Source organism: Natator depressus, chromosome 10 (assembly GCF_965152275.1).
Source record: "Natator depressus isolate rNatDep1 chromosome 10, rNatDep2.hap1, whole genome shotgun sequence".
Classification (NCBI taxonomy): Eukaryota; Metazoa; Chordata; order Testudines; family Cheloniidae; genus Natator; species Natator depressus.
In genome coordinates, this window is record NC_134243.1 from 3,121,333 (window position 1) to 3,141,171 (window position 19,839).

The 19,839-nt window shown below is 46.0% G+C and overlaps 1 protein-coding gene across 9 annotated transcripts in view; it reads right to left on the reverse strand.

The window, feature by feature from the left end:
* GRID2IP (Grid2 interacting protein) overlaps positions 1-19,839 on the reverse strand; it is a 105,129-nt gene that overhangs the window by 35,304 nt on the left and 49,986 nt on the right. For all 9 annotated transcript variants that reach the window (XM_074964981.1, XM_074964979.1, XM_074964983.1 and 6 more), the window contains exons 4-6: positions 3,272-3,526; positions 782-867; positions 380-449 (exon numbers count right to left, since the gene is read on the reverse strand). In XM_074964981.1, the coding sequence (XP_074821082.1) occupies positions 380-449; positions 782-867; positions 3,272-3,526 (411 nt within the window). The remainder of the gene's footprint in view (positions 1-379; positions 450-781; positions 868-3,271; positions 3,527-19,839) is intronic.

A 19,839-nucleotide genomic window follows, 5' to 3' on the forward strand; every position in this document is an offset into this window, starting at 1 on the left:
AGCCCAGTATCCTGTCTTCCGACAGTGGCCAGTACCAGACGCTTCAGAGGGCAAGAACAGAACACAGTACTTATTGAGTAAGCCATCCCCTGCTATCCAGTCCCAGCTTCTGGCAGTCAGAGGTTTAGGGACACTCTAAGCATGGGGTTACATCCATGACTATCTTGGCTAATAGCCACTGATGGACCCATCCTCCATGAACTTATCTTTTTTTAATCCATTTATGCTTTTGGCCTTCACAACATCCCCCAGCAATGAGTCCCACAGGTTGACTGTGCATTGTGTGAAGAAGTACTTATGTTTGTTTTAAACTTGCTGCCTATTAAGCAGCATCATTTAAGCCATTTTGAAGATACAGTTTTAACAGCCAGCATCTCACCTCATATCCAGCCCATTGAGAAATAAGATTCGGTCTCCAGCTTTGAGAGCAGCCTTCTCAGCTGGGCTGCCTAAATATACGAGGAAATGAAATAGGTCACTTAGCTGTACTGGTCTTTTAGTGTGGGATGCATTAAGGCTGCTGACAAAGTAACATGCAGATTGTGGATATGGTTACAGTTACAGGGGACCTCTGCTTAGAGGGAAGTTAGTCTATTGGAAGAATGACTTCATTAGAAAAGGTCCAATTCATAAAGATACTCTGGGGCAAAGCAGCTTGACAGCATCAAAGGGCTGAGAGTTTACGCTAAAGTAATAAAAACAAATAATGTTTCTGGCAGCCATTCAGAATAGATCTTGGGTGTAAAGCTCAATGTCACCTGGTAATGTCAGGTTTCCTTACCAGGCAGAATGGACTCAATCCACACGGGGGCATGTCCACGTAACGTGAAGCCAAAGCTTTTGCTGCCTTTGTAAACTCGAACAGTTCTGCAGGTGGAAAATCAAAAATCAAAACCTAACAAGCTTTTGGTTCCTGTTTCATATTCCCTTCCTCCATCATGGCACGTTTTGGACCTTTTTCACACTGGATTTCACTAGCACTGAATTGGGCGCCCCCTACTTAAGGTGGATACAAATTGATTTATTTTTTTTAAATAAAAAAATTCAGATTTTTTTAAAATTTAAATTAGATTTTTTAAATTTAAATCAGAGTTTTTGGTTTAAATTAAATGCAGGTTTATTTTTTAAACATAAATCTATTTAAAATTGCCAACCACTGTTAAAGCCTAAACTTATTATAATCTATTAAAATCATTACAATGAAATACAGAACAAGAATACTAAGCCTGATATGTTTTCTGCTAAATTTTAAGAAAGTTCCAAATGAAACTTTCTGAAAGCTAAAGCTTAGCGTGCATTAACATGAGAGCTTTTGGCACAGAGCAGATGGGGGACTGAGGAGAGAGGAAGGGATGACAGCAGCAGCAAGAGCTGCTCAGGTCTTGGAAGGAGAGTCAGAACACCCACTCCTGCTCTCCTTTGGAAATTTCCTTTCTAAGTCATTAATTAACAAATGTATAATGGTGCAGTTTAGCAGAAATACTATATTCTTAACCTGAAGACACACAGACATGGTTACCTAAAGATGCAAACAATAGGGGGGAAGAATTACTTGAGGTGATACTAAGACTAAATGAGCAAGGAAAATTTGGGGTGAGCATTAAAAAAAAAATCTTCCCCTCAGGAGGTTTTTTAGACTGTGGAATTGTGTCAGGGAAATGATGGAAGCCCTCTCACTTGGGCCACTTAAAACTAGACTGGATACAGCTCTGGAAAGCTTGTTATAAGGACTGATCCTGTGCTGGCAGGGAGAGGGACTGCACGGAGTTTTGATTAGTTCCGTCTCTGGCTTCTGTGCACCAAACTCCGCCCTGACTTCCATAAAGGTGTACCTGGTGTAAATCGGGGCAGAATTTAGTTTGCTGATTCTGTGAAATACAACAAGGGTGCAAGAGCAAGGGAGAATCTGTGTTATGACCCCCCTTGGGAGGTACCAAGGGATCACCCTCATTCCACTCTGCCTGCAACATTCTCTTTGTAATTAGGCAATCCTAATCCGGTGGCTCCCACGGCCAGGGCAGGATGGGGCTTTTCATGCTTTTGTATTAAAATGAGACAGTTTTTTATTGAAAATGCTGAATGGTCTGAACTGGCCCAGCATTCTGGTGTTACTATGGCACATCTAATTACAGTTAGCATAAGCCTGAGATTTGAACTCAATTCCTCGCTCTGGCCTGGCAGAAACTGAGAGTGCCATGGTGGTGATGTGCTGGGACCCAGAGAGACAGTAGCTTGGGTCAATCTGTAGACACTTCTGGACACTTTAGGCATAGCATTCATAAGCTCTGGAGAGAGCCACATCCAGCCCTTCTCAACCAGGGGGAGGTCCAGTCACTGACGTAGATAAGGAGGGGAGTCAAAGTAACTCAAGAGGGGAGACTCTGGACTACGAGAGGGGTGCGGGAGGCTCCTCTACACCTGGGGAGGAAACGGCCTGGTCCCAACTCGTGGGGAATCCTGCCTGCAGAAGGATTTGTTCTGTGCTTGTGCCCATCAGTAAGATTCTGGTAGGCGTGTAAGCAATTTAAGCATCTCATGATGGCTTTACAGTCAGTCCCGTAGGAGGATTCACCAGCTGTGATGACAATGAAAAAAAGAAGCCAGCACATTCTTTTGTGAAGTATGAAATGAGATCGGGGGGGGGAAGGGAAGGGAACACATATCTTACTAGTCACTGGGGAACGGTTCAAACAGGCTCCTTGAGGCCTCCAAGTATTCTGAGGTCTAGCCACATGGGGCCATGGAAATGGGTGTTTCACACCTCTCATCCCTTCCCCCAATTTCTGCTACAGCTTCTAGTGGCCTCCCATAGATAGTGCTGAGGAGTTCCCAGCAATCATACAATCCAGCATATGCTCTGAGAAACTGAACACTGTGCATGCAGCCTACAATGGGGACCTACGTCGCATCAGACCTGGGCCATGCAGGAAGGAATTCCACAACCCCTAGCAGAGCACGCCCTCTTTCCCAGAAAGAATTCATTGAAACAACTTTAGAAAACCAACTGAAATGAAAGGATCTACCAGGAGATGGGCCTGAGCTGTGACGTGGAGCCCAAACTTTCTCAGAGTTCAAAGGGGAGATGGTTACAAAAAGGCCACAATTCAGTCTCATTTCTATACTAAATTCACTTGCTATGAGCCACCGAAGTCCTGTTTTTAATCTCTTCCCTTTTCCCCATTACAGTGCACCTGCTCCTTCACAATAACCAAGCTTTGTTATACTAAAGACCAACCAGCTTTGCATTTGAAAATTAAAGGAAGGACGTTACCTGCGGGCAGCCCCTGATCCCACACTGCTGGTGATCAGAGAAGTTGTCTTCCGCAAACCCTTGCTGGCTTCCTCGTGGCTCCGAGGCACCGAGCTTGCCCTGGTCGACACTAGCAGCCGCTCCTGGTGGTCTTCGCTGCGGCTGCGCCTCAGCCGGTTGGTGTGCTGCTCACTCTTTGACCGGCAGAGTTTGCTGATCAGGCTCTGGGACACCACTTCATCAAAGCGCTGCCGGTGTTTCTTGGGGATGAAGATCCTGGCAAACATGACAGAGGAGGCAAATCAGAAGAGGAACAAAGCCAGCAGCGTCCCAGTTGTGGTGGCAGGGCTCTGGGTTCAGCGTCACCTGCGGAAAAGTTCAAAGTGGCCTCCTGCAGCACTAAACCCCACTGCACCATAAATCCATCAGCCTTCCAAACAGCAACTCATGCAAGAATACAGGACCACACCCAGTGGGCACGATTATCACATCTTTGGCTAAATCACCTGCTGGATATTTTTGTAGGATTCTGTTGCAAAGTCCTCCCCACAACTCCTTACAGCTCCAGTCAATCCTGAAAAGGCTCTAATGCCACCCTCTATAGAGCGGCTGTAATTTGGGAGCAATGGCCGTGAAAACGAGAGGGATTTCTCCCAGCAGAGATGGATTTAAACGACTCTATTACCCCCCCACCATATGCCCAGTCTCTGAATCTCCTTCAGCTGCCAGTCCCTCTCTTCTGGTAACGACAAGGTTCAACCCGAATCCCAAGTTAAACACTTGCCCCACGCCAGGTAACTTCCCAAACAGCCGGGAATGAGGGAGGAAGAGTCTTGTCCCTGCAGTGTCTATTCTGTTGACGACCAACAGGATCTGTTTCCGTGGGTTCTGGTAGTTCAACACTCCATTGATTTTTTTTTTTCCCTTCAGCATCTGCAAACCGCTATGCTATTTGCTGTGTATATGAAGTATCATGGTTCTACAGCGTGTGTCGTAGCAAAAAGGATTTTTAAAGTTGATCAGCCTGATGGTAATTCATAGGAACTACGTTCTGACAGCAAAAGCAGGATGAAATCATCTGCCTTCCTCCAGGCATGCTCTATATTACTGATATTCAGGTGTACAAACACCCCCACACTAACGTCCCTGCACATTGAGGACGCCAAGCTACCACCTCCAGACATTTACTGTTTTTTTTTTTTATTGGGACAATCTGCCATGCAGAATTTGGATATCCATCTCCCCTCACCCAACTTTCCTGCAATAGTATCTTAGCACACACCAACACTCCAACTCCTCTGTATTTGAGCTTATCTCTTGGCTATAGGGGCGGAAGAGAAAGATATTGTTGTCTTTCTTACTCTTGGAAGATGCTCTGATATTAGGGTGATGGGTGCCAGTATAATAAGATTAGATAGGAAGAAAGAGATTACCAAGAACTGAAAGGCAGAAAGGAGAGAGATGCTAAACAGGCAGCTTTTAAACTCATACCATGTCTATCATATTAGCAGCAACATCTGATATATAGAAAATGCAAAGTGATTTTCTATAACAATTTCTCTCTCTCCAGCATACTGAATCCTAAGGAATCCCAAAGCGCTACCCAAGCTATATACATACAGCACTATTAAAATGCAGCCACCTCTGGGGTGGAGGGAAGCAACCAGCACAACACTGCCGGGAAGAGGAGAAATTTTGGTGGCAGAAATCAGAGCAAACTCTGACACTTCTGAAAAGTGCCTCCAGGAACTTTAGTATCTGCACAAAAGAGACAAGGTCTCGGGTTTTCAGGTCTCCTGTAAAAGACCCACATGCAGTAAACTGTATGGAACCCAATTGCTCTCCTTTGGCAGGACAAGGACAGAAATGGCTTAGGCCTCTAAGTCACCCCTCTAGCAGTGCCTGTCTGAGTTCTGTGGTTGGAAAGTTCAATCTCTTTACATTTGAGGACGTTTGTTTCCTTTTGGGGACCTGTGTTCACAGCACAGGGGACATTTGAATTCCTTCTGCATAGGCAGGCAGGGGGCTTCGTAGCAGTATGTTACAGAACAGCCAAAGAAACCTTTCTTCTAAGGGTGGATTAAAAGTGTACTGAGTCAGAGTCAATACAAATCTTAGCATGTGAGCACCACTCCTCCCCCCGCCAGGGGTGAAAGTAAGTTAGAGGACTTACCAGTACACCAGAGTCCTGAGCAGGGGGTGTGGCCTCAACCGGAAGAGGCAGGGCATTATATCCCTGGGCCCTTTAAATCTTGATTTAAAGGGCCAGGGCTCCAGCTGCGGTAGTGGCGGCTGGAAGCCCGGGGCCCTTTAAATCACCCCCGAGCTACCAGCTGCAGAGGCGACTGGGAGCCCTGGGGCTTGGGGGTGATTTAAAGGGCTCAGGGCTCCAGCTGCCACTATCGCAGCGGAGCCCCGGGCCCTTTAAATCACTGAGGAGCCCTGGGGGCTCCCGGCTGCCACCACTACCCCAGGGCTCTGGCAGAGCTTTAAAGGGCCTGGGGCTCCACTGTGGTAGCAGCTGCAGGAGCCCAGAGCCCTTTAAATCCCCGCCTGAGCCCTGCTGCCCGAGGCCTGGGGTAGCGGTGGCCGGGCTCCATCAGGGATTTAAATGGCCCTGGGGCTCCAGCGCCACTACCACCCCGGACCTTTAAACGCCCGCTGGAGCCCCACCGCCGCTACTCCAGGGCTTTGGCAGCAGGGCTCCGGTGGGGATTTAAAGGGCCGGGGCAGTAGGGCTGGCTGGAGCTCCGGGGCTCTTTAAATCCCCACCAGAGCCCCCGCCCCTACCCCAGGGCTCAGGCAGCAGGGCTCAGGCGGGGATTTAAAGGGCTTGGGGCTCCAGCCGCCGCTACTGTCCTGGCCCTTTAAATCCCCTCCGGAGCCCCGCCGCCGCTACCCTAGGGCTTCAGCAGCAGGGCTAAGGCGGGGATTTAAAGGGCCCCGGGAGGGTAGCGGGGGCTGGAGCTCCGGGGCCCTTTAAATCCCCGCCAGAGCCCTGCTGCCTGAGCCCTGGGGTAGCGGTGGCCGGGCTCCATCAGGGATTTAAAAGGCCCCGAGGCTCCAGCCACCGCTACTGCCCCGGCCCTTTAAATGCCCGTCGGAGCCCCACCGTCACTACCCCAGGGCTTTGGCAGCAGGGCTCCGGCGGGGATTTAAAGGGCTGGGACAGTAGGGGTGGCTGGAGCTTCGGGGCTCTTTAAATCCCCGCCAGAGCCCCCCACCCCACCCCAGGGCTCGGGCAGCAGGGCTCAGGCGGGGATTTAAAGGGCTTGGGGCTCCAGCCGCTGCTACTGTCCCGGCCCTTTAAATCCCCTCTGAAGCCCCGCCGCCGCTACCCCAGGGCTCGGGCAGCAGCGCTCAGGCCGGGATTTAAAGGGCCCTGGAGCTCCAGCCGCCACTACTGCTCCGGGGCCCTTTAAATCCCCACCAGAGCCCCGCCGCCACTACCCCGGGGCTCGGGCAGCAGGGCTCAGGCTGGGATTTAAAGGGCCCCGGAGGGGTGGGGGGATAGCAGCGGCTGGAGCTCCGGGGCCCTTTAAATCCCCGCTGTAGCCCTGCCGCCACTACCCCAGGGCTTTAAATTGCCCTCTCAGAAAGCCGGTCCTGGTACTGCGCACCGGCTCTTACCGGTACACCGTACCAGGGCGTAACGGCTTACTTTCACCTTTGCCTCCCGCCCCAACAAAGATCTGCTTCCCCTGGCCTGACCGCGGTTTGTGCCATGCTTCCTGGTTGAATCGGAGTCATGTATTCCCAGGCAGTGCTCCCCCTGTCCCTTTCCATTGGGGGATGTGACCTGAGGAAGGAGGTGGGGGACCGTGGAATCAGAATGCATCTCTTCCTGCCTGTGACCTTCTCTAGCAGCAATCAGCTGTGCACCATGCCATCTGCTGCTCACTGCTCTGAGTAGGGGATCTGGACCCCATGGCTCCTCCCTGTATCCTGACTTGAGTTTTCCCCTTCTAGTCTTCCCTTTGTCTTTCCATAGGGACCTTTGGCTTCCTAGTCAACATCAGTCATTGGTATAGATCCAGATCTAAACTTTGCTTTGACTTTCACCTCATGCAACCTCAGCCCAGTATCTGATAAGCAGAGTGCAGCACACAGTACAGAGAGCTCTACTGCTGGGGTCATTTTGGCTGAAACCAATTTCCTGAGATAGGCTTCAGCTAAAAGATTTGTGCACAACAGAGACCAATCTTGTTCTTTGTTACATTAGGTTCAGTCCTAGGGTGACCAGATGTCCCGATTTTATAGGGGCAGTCCCCGATTTTTGGGGTTTTTTGTTATATAGGCTCCTATTACCGCCTACCCCCCTCCCCATTTTTCACATTTGCTGTCTGGTCACCTTATTCAGTGCCAACTGAACCCCTTGAAGACCATATCGCTGTCTGATAAATATTATACATGCTCTCCATCTTCATTTGTCTGGTAAGCTGGAAAATACCAGGATCTACCAGCAAACACAGAATTATCCACGGAAAAAAACAGATTCATTCAGGTTTTGAGTATATGAGAAAATTTCTTCTGCCTCTGCATGTCTCTTGTCGTCCCTTCTCTCGCAGTTTATTCAAGGTGAATCAATGATTCCCATGGAACTGATTAGCATGTTCCCACTAGGAGATCAGTAAACTCTCCGAAGTGTACAAGGAGGAGGAGCAGGCTCCCACCGTTAACAATGACTGTCTGGCTGACTCCCCCGGAGCCTTAGCTTTCCAGTATAGACTAGTTCACATAGAAGACTGGTCTCCCATAGAAGACTGGTCTCCATTCAGTTTCTGAGCTTTTTTTTTTTGCCAATAATTGGCTCTTTATTATTCATTTTGGGCCAAGTTCTTACTTCAATTACATGCAGGCAGCCACAGTGGCAGTACCATCGACGGCATGCACATCAGATAGTCAGAGGCCCCATTTTCCTGGATAAAGCTTCAGGCTTCAGCACGTGGAGCAAATTTTCATTTCCACTTGCTGACTGGAATAGTGACTTAATGACATCCCAATTCACCGATGTCCCACCCATTTGGTTTGCACTAGTTAGGGGATTATTGGGAAACTGGAATCCTTTAGCGTTTCTATAGTAACCATCCTTATAACTGAATATATCTCCATAGGGTGTCTTATTGTCAGTCTATTCTTCCACAATTGTTCTTGTTCACTACCCAATACGTTCTGGCTAGAGTCAATAGTTTATTACTTTGCAGCCGTGTTGTCTTCTGGTAATCAAAATGAACTCAGTGCATTTAAAAAAAAAATTTCTAATATCTACGGCGAGCTAGGGACCCATGGTTTACAGCTTCCAAATAATCTAGATTAAAGATCACAAATGATATACATCAAGTTTTTGCTGAATTATAAGCAGAATTATTGCGCCAAACTCAGTGCTGGTTTCACAAGACCCAGCTCCATTACGTTAGGGGAGTTGTGGCCTCTTATCCAGGTGTTGAATCTGGCTCACTGTCTGACAGCCATCTATTTAGTGAACACAAATCAAGCAGAGAAGAAGCTGATGGAATAATGACTGAACATCAGGAGAGCGACTGAATGGATATTTCAGAGGAACTAAAGGTGGGATGTAGAATCAAGTAATCAGCCCAGGACAGTGGTGACCAAAAGTCATTACCATCTGATTGCTGTTTGGTACCTTCTGTGAAATGAGTTTGTGGGTGTCAGGCCAGTTCTGAGGATGCAGCCATCCATTCACTTAAACTCCCATTACAAATGGCATTAGATGGTAATCTAGAGCCCTGGGACTGTTTAGGCCATGAGGACTAAATTACTCTCTAACCCATCGAGTGGTTCCTCCAGGTCAAATTTAACACACATTGGTGGTGAACAGCACTCCTGTTGCCTGTGCAATGCCCGTTCTGTGGAGAAGCAGCGAAATCCCAAGCAGCAATCTGGCCCCTTCTGCCAGCATTAACATTTATTTTAAAATATTTAAAAGAAAAACAATCCCTGACTGTGCTCAGAAAATAATGTGTCTCTGCTGCAGCAGGAATGGTTAGCATTTGCAGCCGCACCTGTCAAAGGCATCAAGCTCCCAGGAGTGTTGTCCCCCTTTATTTAGGCAACTCATCAAAAGGGATTTGGGGGAAAAAAATGGATGAATTCAGGGTAGTGGGAGGAGGGAGGGCTTTAAATCCCACATCTACCAAGTACAATGACGGCTTTAACTCCCTCTCCAGTGAAAAGCAGAACGCAAAACTAGTGTTCATACATTAATAATAAGTAGCAACAAACTGCTTACAAGCACCCCTGAGACTGAAATATGTTCATGTTAAATTTGGTGATTGCTTAAAAAAAAAAGAATTAACACATCCTTAAAAATCAGTGTGTTTGTGAATAAGTGGCTGTGACAGGATACAAGGACACTGCCTAGCCCAGACCCTAAAGGGTTACTGCAGCAGTCTAGCGGGAGCAGGAAAGGGCTGCCTAGGAGGCTGGATAGCATGACTGGAGCGCTGCTTACAGGTCTGCATGTGGGGAGCAGTGGATGTAGTTGCTGTCTTTGTTTTGCTATTGCCAGTTTTGCTTTGTTTGGACTCTCTCTAAGCTCTTATAAAGGTGGCCCTGGGAAGAAGGGACCACAACCCTCCTGGGGAGTAGGACAGCACCATCCCTATTTCTCAGATGAGGAAGCTGAGGTGCAGGTAGCAAACAGGTCTCAGAGTTAGGAACAGAACTCCCAGTCCTGTCCCTAACCACTACATTGTGCTTTGTTTCCCCACAAGGGTAAACGCTGGACTCTGCATGCAAAGTAACCACCCGCTTTTTTTTTTTTTTGCTGTTCAAATTTGAGGGCCAGAACCTCAATTGGTGTAAACTGGCAAAGCCAGTGTGGCTATTCCAATTCACACCAGATGAGAGCTGGCCCACACTCTTTAAATGAAAACCACAACAGAGGGAAACTACAGCTAGTATTGTAAACATGATCACAAGATATTTTAAGTGTTGCACTGTTAACTTATTCAGTGTTAAAGAATTAGGAGTTGTTAGCAAGAATGAAGGGTAAAAGACTGGTATAATAGTCTCTCTAAAACCATATGAAGTGTTTTTCATCTTCAGAGCACTTTACAAACCATTAAATTATAATTACTCACATGGCGCCTTTCATTCGTAACTATATAGTCTACACAAGAATCATATCACTCACCACTGGAATGCATCTGGGGGATGTAACTGTTTAGCAATGGAAAAGGAGGACTTGTGGCACCTTAGAGACTAACCAATTTATTTAAGCATAAGCTTTCGTGAGCTATAGCTCACTTCATCGGATGCAAGCTCACGAAAGCTTATGCTCAAATAAATTGGTTAGTCTCTAAGGTGCCACAAGTCCTCCTTTTCTATTTGTGAATACAGACTAACACGGCTGCTACTCTGAAACCTGTTTAGCAATGATCGGTAACACTACACAATGGTGCAGGGCACAAAGTGAATACTGGATCCAAATGCAAAAGGAGTTCCTCTCAGCCTGCTGAATGTAATTAACTGAGGTGGGATTATTTGGCCACGGGGATGACTGCGCCCCAGCTATACCAAAATCCACTGTGTGCGCAAAATGTGCCAGGACTCCCTTTAGCTCCCACTATTTATTGGCGTTGAAGACACTGTTCTCTGCCCATCTAGAGCTTATATTTAGGAAAATGCAATGGTGTTTCTGAAGGTTATGTGATGTGAACCCTTAGTAATTCTCAAAAGGGAGCAGGTGCTATCAAATCTGTCTGCGTGCTGAACAGATCAGATGCCAGCTGATTAATCTCTAAATATGAGCCTTTTCAATATTTTGGATCAAAGCCCAAGCCCAGTGTTGCTCCCCAGATTCTTTGGTTTGGGAACACCCCCAATGGGGAGCGAGGGCCATGCAGCTGGCACAGTCATAGTCACTCTTGCACCAAAAGTGCACCTGCTTACAATATGTTATACCATGCAGCTCTCCTTTTTGCATCCATGTTGCTAGGCCACTGAATTAAAGAAGCATTTGAGCACTAAATCTCCTTGTTAGCAATAATGCACTAGCTTAGCAAAACGCCAGTGACTGGATCGTAAATTACAACGAGTAACTGCCTCAAGACTCACATTTGGGGTGGCTGAGTAAAAACTCCATATTATACCACAAACACCCTGCAACCTCATCAAAGCAGAGTAAATCTGTGAAGTTTATTGGAAAGCCCAGCAAAGGGACAGCAGCTCCCCACAGATTAGCTCTGGGCTTGATTCTGCCTGAGTTTCACAGAAGTTGTGCGATTCAGCAGGGAGCAGGATTTTATGATTGCCATTAGAGGGCACTGTAATGTCCTAAAAAAGTCACAAGTGGAGTGTCTTGCGCATCCGATGAAGTGAGCTGTAGCTCACGAAAGCTTATGCTCAAATAAATTGGTTAGTCTCTAAGGTGCCACAAGTACTCCTTTTCTTTTTGCGAATACAGACTAACACGGCTGTTACTCTGAAACCACTCCTTAAAACAGGTCCCTAGATTGGCTTGGTAACTCATTATACACAGGTTTCAGAGTAGCAGCCGTGTTAGTCTTTATCCGCAAAAAGAACAGGAGTACTTGTGGCACCTTAGAGACTAACAAATTTATTAGAGCATAAGCTTTCGTGAGCTACAGCCCACTTCATTGGATGCACAGAATGGAACATATAGTAAGAAGAAATATATATACATACAGATAAGTTGGAAGTCGCCATACAAACTGTGAGAGGCTAATTAGTTAAGATGAGCTATTATCAGCAGGAGAAAAAAACTTCTGTAGTGATAATCAAGATGGCCCATTTAGACAGTTGACATGAAGGTGTGAGGATACTTAACTTTAGGGAAATAGATTAAATATGTGTAATGACCCAGCCACTCCCAGTCTCTATTCAAACCCAAGTAAATGGTGTCTAGTTTGCATATTAATTCAAGCTCAGCAGTTTCTCGTTGGAGTCTGTTTTTGAAGCTTTTCAATTAAAAAATTGCCACCCTTAAATCTTTTACTGAGTGGCCAGAGAGGTTGAAGTGTTCTCCTACCGGTTTTTGAATGTTATGATTCCTGATGTCAGATTTGTGTCCATTTATTCTTTTGCGTAGAGACTGTCCGGTTTGACCAATGTACATGGCAGAGGGGCATTACTGGCACATTATGGCATATATCACATTGATAGATGTGCAGGTGAACGAGCTCCTGATGGCGTGGCTAATGTGATTAGGTCCTATGATGGTGTCACTTGAATAAATATGTGGACAGAGTTGGCATCGGGCTTTGTTGCAAGGATATGTTCCTGGGTTAGTGTTTTTGTTGTTTGGTGTGTAGTTGCTGGAGAGTTATTTGCTTCAGGTTGGGGGGCTGTGTGTAAGTGAGGACTGGTCTGTCTCCCAAGATCTGTGAGAGTGAGGGATCATTTTTCAGGATAGGTTGTAAATCTTTGATGATGTGCTGGAGAGGTTTTAGTTGGGGGCTGAAGGTGACAGCTAGTGGTGTTCTGTTACGAAAGCTTATGCTCTAATAAATTTGTTAGTCTCTAAGGTGCCACAAGTACTCCTGTTCTCATTACACACAAGGTCTGCATTGACTGGAAATAAAACATTCACTTCTTTAGCCTCACTTCATGTCCTGAGCCTCTGGCTATACAGGGCATTAGTAAAACTGAAGCAGAGACAGTCCCCAAAGCCCGATGCATAATGGGACAGGGCACAGCAGGAGAGTTCCATCCTCTCTATGGGGACCTCCAGCCCAGCTGAATGTGCTCTCTAAATCTTCGTTCTTTATCTTATTACAGAGCGCGAGAGAGCACTTCCATATATCAAAGATCCTCCCAGGGACCTGTGACAGGACAGCACCATAACTTGCTCTTGCACCAGATGCTGAGACAGCTTCCATGGCTTTTGGGCCCTGACTCCCCAGAGGCTTATACCTTGTGCTGCCCTTAGCCCTGTTCAGTTGCTATAAAAATGCTACCAAACGAGAATTCCCTGCTCACTCACCACTGGATACACCCATTTTGCACAGAAGTAATTTGTGACGCAAGATGCCAGGCTGGGGAGAATCAGGCTCTATTGTAAATAAAGACACCCCTCTGTGCTGCACACGTAGAAATGACAAATGCAAATCTGCTTAGGCAAGTGGTGGTGACACAAAGGACCTGCCTCAGAGACTCTGCATTATATTGGGAAGGAGGAGCCCAGAGTGCATGGCACAAAAGTCTCAAGGTACTAAACTGACGTCTGCCCCACCGAACTAGGAGCCACAGGCCTTTCACCATTGCTAATCAGTGTGATTCTATGGGAATGCAGAGGATGGTACCTTGGAAGGCCCCTGCCAACACCTGGGAGCACTGGAAAAACATTCAAATCACCCAGTGTATATGTGCAATGTTTCTGTCCCTGCCAACTCTCAGATCAGGACCAATGCAAATTAAAGCAACAATGAAAACTGAGTTGAGTCCAGGTTTCTATGCTGAATGATCCCACTAGCCAGGTATCAGAGCACTCAACACAACTCCATCCCCTTTAACCAAATCTAAGGTGGCATTCAGCACCCTCTCCTCCCACTAACCCAATCCTGGGGAGGCATGCAGTCCCGCTTTTCCCCATCCATTGAACCTTGATTTGGGCATTCAGCACATAAATATGTCTGTTTAAATCTTTTTGTCCTCTGTAAAATCCTCAGGCTGCTTCCTGCTTCACTAAACTTCTCCCAAAAAGCAACATCACAGATGCCAGTGGTCTCTTTGTAACCCAGAGTATTTTCATTGTTGCAGAATGATGCACTTCTGGGATGCTAGTGGTGAACTGGGAGGTATCAAGAGCATTTCACGGAGGAAGAAAATATTTTATAAATGATTAATTATAAGGTATTTCCATGCTCAGTATCCCTGCAGCCTGGCTAAAGGAACATTCTTCACAGAAATCAGTGTTTAACTCATTCCGTGCATTTCACCTTAAGCAGGCATAAATCTGAAAGGACAGCTCAACAATTTAGCTTTCATCTGCACTGAGTCATCACTTCAAACTTCCACAACTAGTCATCATGCTCATTAGTTATAGCCTCTTTCTTGGATATGCTCTAGCTGGCTATGCATTGTGCGCTGCAGAATGCAGTCATTCCAGTAGCAAAATAAATTGATGCGACAGCTTATGTCTCCCATTAAGGTTCTGCTCTGAGGTCTGAAATGGGATGGTGGAACAAGGTCAGTGAGGACTAGCAAATGGTTTAACTGCAGATATGTCCCCAGATTGCATCAACTTACTGCAGTACTTTGGTGATACAGAAACATTGCTCCAAGCCCTGCACTGCATTATCTTTATATGACATAAAATACCATTCCATTCTGCTCATAGGAATCTCAAGCCCTGGTGCTGGTATCGTCCCTATCCATCTCCTGAACAGTTCTTCACATTTACTTTTGAGTTGAAAACCCTTGCCCTGGTTCTGGTTTCATTGACAAAAAAAGTAATTCCAAAATGACACTCCCTGACCCCAGATTGGCAGCCTCTAGGGCTCCTTTCCTCAGGCCTAAAATCTGTTACACTTCCTTCCACTCTGGTGGGAACCAGAGCCTAACCCCCTCTTCCCGAGGGCTACTACCATCTCCCATACATTCAGGGTGAAGTCTAAAGAGCTACACCTGACCCCATGTGTCAACAGTATTTAGCCAGCTGCTTTAGACAAGGCTCCAGCAGCTGCTAACAGGGTGGCTCACTGATACAGGCTCTCCAAATGTTCTGCATTTTCATAACACAAACCGGGCAGATGACCTAGTGATAGGGGAGCCCAGGGTTCAGGACCCGAGCGCCCTAGGCTGACTGTATACTCTGCTCTGGAAACTGCTGACTGATTATACAAAGAGGAAGGTAATAGCTTCCATGTTTGTATTTAGAGTCCAAAATATATAAGGGCTTGAAACTAACCCTCCCTTCACTCACACCCCCCGCCCCCCAAAGCTGGAGTACAGCTCTGTAAATCTAGCATGAAAGGCCAGTCTGATGATGTGCAGCTGCTCTGTGGCAACCACCACAATATGTGCAGGTCAATGGGATGAAAAAAAAAAAAGAGTCAGCAGGGGGCATCCAGGCCCCCGAGTTTGCTCACTCTTCAATCTATCCTGGGTTTCTGTAAGGTACCCATCACCGTGGTAACTATGCTGTGTACCACAATTAAGCACAGCACTGAGCATGCCCTCAGTGGCAATATTCTCACAGCTCCCTTTGTTCCCTGTGTCTGCAAGCCTGGGAGTAGTTTTGGCTTTTCGCTTTCCTTCTTGCCTTCCGCTGCCTCCGCAGCTATCTCCCTGATTGTTGGTTGGGCCAGGGAAGCTGCTGTTACTGGAAGAAGGCTTTACTTTGCACCTAGATATGAACATGGTCAGGGTTAGACGCATCTCATCTTCTTCGGTAAGGTATCTCCCACAGCTGGGGTCCTGCCACTGTGCCTGAGCGTAGCTCTTTGGCCTTGTGGGAAATACATCGTCAGAACACGTGGCAATTAACACGTTTTAACCAGACTGACATTACATGAGTTTCCCTTGGTGTGAACAAGGACAGTCAGGTTTAAAACCAATTAGGTAAGTGTGTGATAAACACTTTTAAACATGACCATACTGGTCCATATGAAGGATAAAATTGCGTTTCATATTGTGTGATTTTAAAAATGTTAGTTAACATGTTCTAACTCAGTTAAATTTCTCAGGATAGACAAGGCTTTAGAGGGTTGTGTCCGCCCAGACTCCTCTTACAAAACTCACTCTGCTATAGATGTGTACTGTGTACCTGTGGGATGCATGTTCCCCGGCTTCAGAGCCAAATGCACATGTAACAAGGCGGTGTTATTTTAAAAGTAATTGTCGTTTTTATCTAACCTGGATCTTTATAAACCCCTGTCACCATAGTAGCTAAGGACCACTTGTTTCTCCTTGTTTAATTAATATGAGCAAAGGATTTGCAGTGAATGGATCACGCTCACTCTTTTAAAAACTCACAAAACAGGCTGTAGTGATTTCTCTCTCTTAATATAGGAAAATTCCATTGCTCCAATTGTATTTCAGGGACAAGATATTTCCTTCCTTCCCACTATTCCCTTACCCAGTACAGCACCTTGAAAAAGACACCTTTTTTTTTTTTTTTTGGGAGGTTTCCAGAAACAGGTGTGCACTAATGATGTATGAACCAGAACCAGTTTGCTGTGATTTCTGTGTCAGGTACGGTTTCTGAACTGCAGACTTTCAGTGCAGTTTAGACTCCACAGTCCTGACCTCCAGTAAGGTTCAGATGAAAGACTGGGAACAAGTACTGACCACAGTTAGCAAACAGAGAAGCCTGAAGCTTGTTCAGAGCTCCAAGTCAATTAGTGCTGACTCTATAGCGAAGAACGGCAGCTCCACTGGAGATAAGGATTCAATCAGAGAGGTTAGGGATGGAAAAAACCCTATGAGATTATCCAGTCCAGCTTCCTAACAGTGCAAGATTGTGCTGGTCAGTATCTTCATTCCTAGAGTTCCGACCAGTCTAGTTCTAAGAATCCAAAGCAACGGAGCTTTCCATCCCTCCCCTTGGGGAAACTGCTCCACAGCCCGATACATCTCACTGTTGGGATGTTTCCCCCTGATATTCAGCCTAATTCTTCCCTTTCCTAGTTTCATCCCGTTATGCCTAGATTATGTATCATTCTAAATAATTCCTCCTCATCTTCAGCAATTACGCGCCCCAGACTTCTGTTGTGTACTTGGCTTAACCAAACCAGATGCATTCAGCTCTTTGAATCTTACCCCAATCCCTCCAGCCCCCTGAACTTTTTATTGTTGTTTTTTCTTTTAACTCCCTCCAGTTTCTCCATATCTCTCTGATAATGTACAACAATATTCCCATTACAATCAGCCCAGAGCTATATCAAGAGGGACTCTCACCTCCCTGCTTCACAACATGATACACAAGAGAATATGTTTAAAGAATATAGTTTAATAAAACGGCAACAACAGAAGGCACTAGTAAAATCAGCCTCACGCTGTTTGTGGGGGTGGGACCCATTAGTCTGCTCTGCCAAAGATTATGAGACATCCTCATTAAATCTAACATCATGCATTATAAATGGAGAGAGAGAGAGAGAGAGATCAGTAAGACATACCGAAAATGTCGAGAGAAATTCCGGTCCTTTCCCATTGGTAAGCGTGTGATAGGAACAAAAGGAAGATTCTTCAGATCCTCAGGCAGATGACAGTCAGACTAGGATCACACCCAGGACACGGTCAGATCCAAACAAATGCAAACCATACACCAGCCGGTGCACCTGCTGTTACTTTACACCTCCCTCAGTGCTGAGGGATATGTATCCAGATGGACCATTTGCCCATGAACTGTACCTGGGATAAGCCTCTCCTGTCTCCCCTTTCACACTTTCCTCTTGTCTAGCTTCTTGCACTCTCTGTCCCAGAGTTGGGGGTTTACCACATAATAAGGTCTTCCTTGTTCATCAATTCTGCTTTTAAGGTCTGTTTTGCCTTTTATTTTGCCCAGTGGCTCAAGAGATGTTTTTGACCGTCCCCTGCCTCCCCACACCCAGGCAAGGAAGCCTCCTGCCTTCTCTAAAACTGCAGACACTGTCTCTGTAGTTCCAGCTGGAAACTATCTTGTAGCATTACTGCAAAGAAAGGAGGGCACCAATCTTTCTTGAACTCCAGAGGGATGCCTCTGATAGTGCTAATTAGTTGACTTCTAAAGTGTTTCTGTTTAAATTACATGCCATTATAATGGGTGAAAAGCCTTAAAGGAAAACAGCAACCAGAGACTCTGGATTGCTTAGCTGTTTTCAGACCTATCCTTCGGTGAGCTTTTACTCCTGTGGCTCAGTTCAGAGCCCTCTTTTGCCTGGAAGGTTATGGGTTCAAATCTGTTCCAGCAGACGGCTTTATTCCCAACCCTGATTCTTCAGGAGCTGGTGCTGCACTGATGTAGGGTCTATCACCAATTTATACCCCTTCCAGCTTATTTTCTTCTCTCCGTCTCAGTCACGATAACATTTCCTCCCCTTACGCTCCTGCTTCAAAATAGCACTGAAGGATCACACCAACTCTATTTCAGAATGAGAAATGGTGCCAAAGAAGCAACTGCCTTTCTTGTGGTGTTTCAAGCACACAGCAGGAGCCTATCTGTGTTTCTGTCCATTCACCCTCATGCCTCAATGCAATTTCATCACTGTTACATTTTGAAAAAAGCCCACTTGAGACCAATGTGATTCAGAGCCGAGTGCAATGCTCAGTCTCGTTCCTTACACCCATTACCCAAGAGTATGCAGTGACACCAACACCAGCAGGAAGGAGGGCTTCAGCATTCTCCCCTTCCCTCCTCTTCCCAGCCTTTCTACCTGCTTGCGCTCTTTGGCCATATCCCAGGAGCTGCCACAACCTCATCCCCTGGCAGGAAGGAGGTGCTCTACTCTTGCAGGATTGAGTCCTTTATCTCCTCCTCTCACTCTCAGCTTCATGCCCTCTCTCTACCATGCTGTCCCCAAAACTGGAACTGTCTTCACGTCTTCCTCTGCCAGGTATCCTCTCTCTCCTCAAACCCAAAGACTCCAAGAATCTTCCCATTGTTCTTCTCATGATTAATAGTCCCCACACCCTTCCATATCTGACTGCTGGTCACTGTCCTATGTTTGTCTCATCTAATTTAGGAGAAATTCTGTTTGCCTTGCTCATGGCAGTATTCTCATTTGTGTCAAAAGCAGGCCCAACCCGGCTTATACTAAATCAATGGGTTGATTCTCCATGACCTTTCACCTTGTGTTGTCATTGGCGCATGTGCAAAAACAATGCACAGTGCATTTTTACTGTCATTTTGCACAAGGGTAGATGACACCCCAGGATGTTAGGCAGTGGAGGCCCCTTGAGATGATTCAGCTCAAAAAAGGGAGGTGATTTAGCTTTTATACTGCACACTCTTCAGTGCCTTAATCCAGAGTTGTAAAGTGCCATGTAAATTTATGCTGCAGTGTACATTATTTATTCAGTAAAGATAACATAATTTTAGAAAGTCCAACTGCAGCCCCAAGATATAAAAGCTGCATTATGCAAAGCAGCCCTCCAAGTCATTTCTGCCATGTTGGGAAGTCCAATCTTTAGAGCTATATAAAAAAAATCCCTTGATTTTAATAATGTTGCCTTTCTACACAGCAAAGTATCTCGTTTATTAATAAAGAGGGCGCAGAGCTGCCAATCTAAGAAATTATCTTCAGGTAGCTATCAAGGGAATAAAAAATGAAAAATGTTTGATTTATCGCCACAACAACTTGACCCTGAGCCTGTCAGTTGTGCAGAGAAACACGCCTCAGAATGGATTAAAGCACTGAACTGTATTTGGATTACATCTGAGTTGTACTATATAAATTCCTCCAATAGGGCTACCAGCCTGGAAAAAACACTTCAGCCTTAAACATACACTGCCAGGTAAAAAAAAATAAATTACTTATTCTTATTGTGCAAACATCCTTGCCTGTGTTACAAATACAGCAAGAGCCTAGGTTATTAAACTGAATTAATTTTCTAAAATCTAATTTACTTTTCACAATTTATGCCAGTTTTTTAATTTGTCAGTCACTCATATTCACTTTTGGATT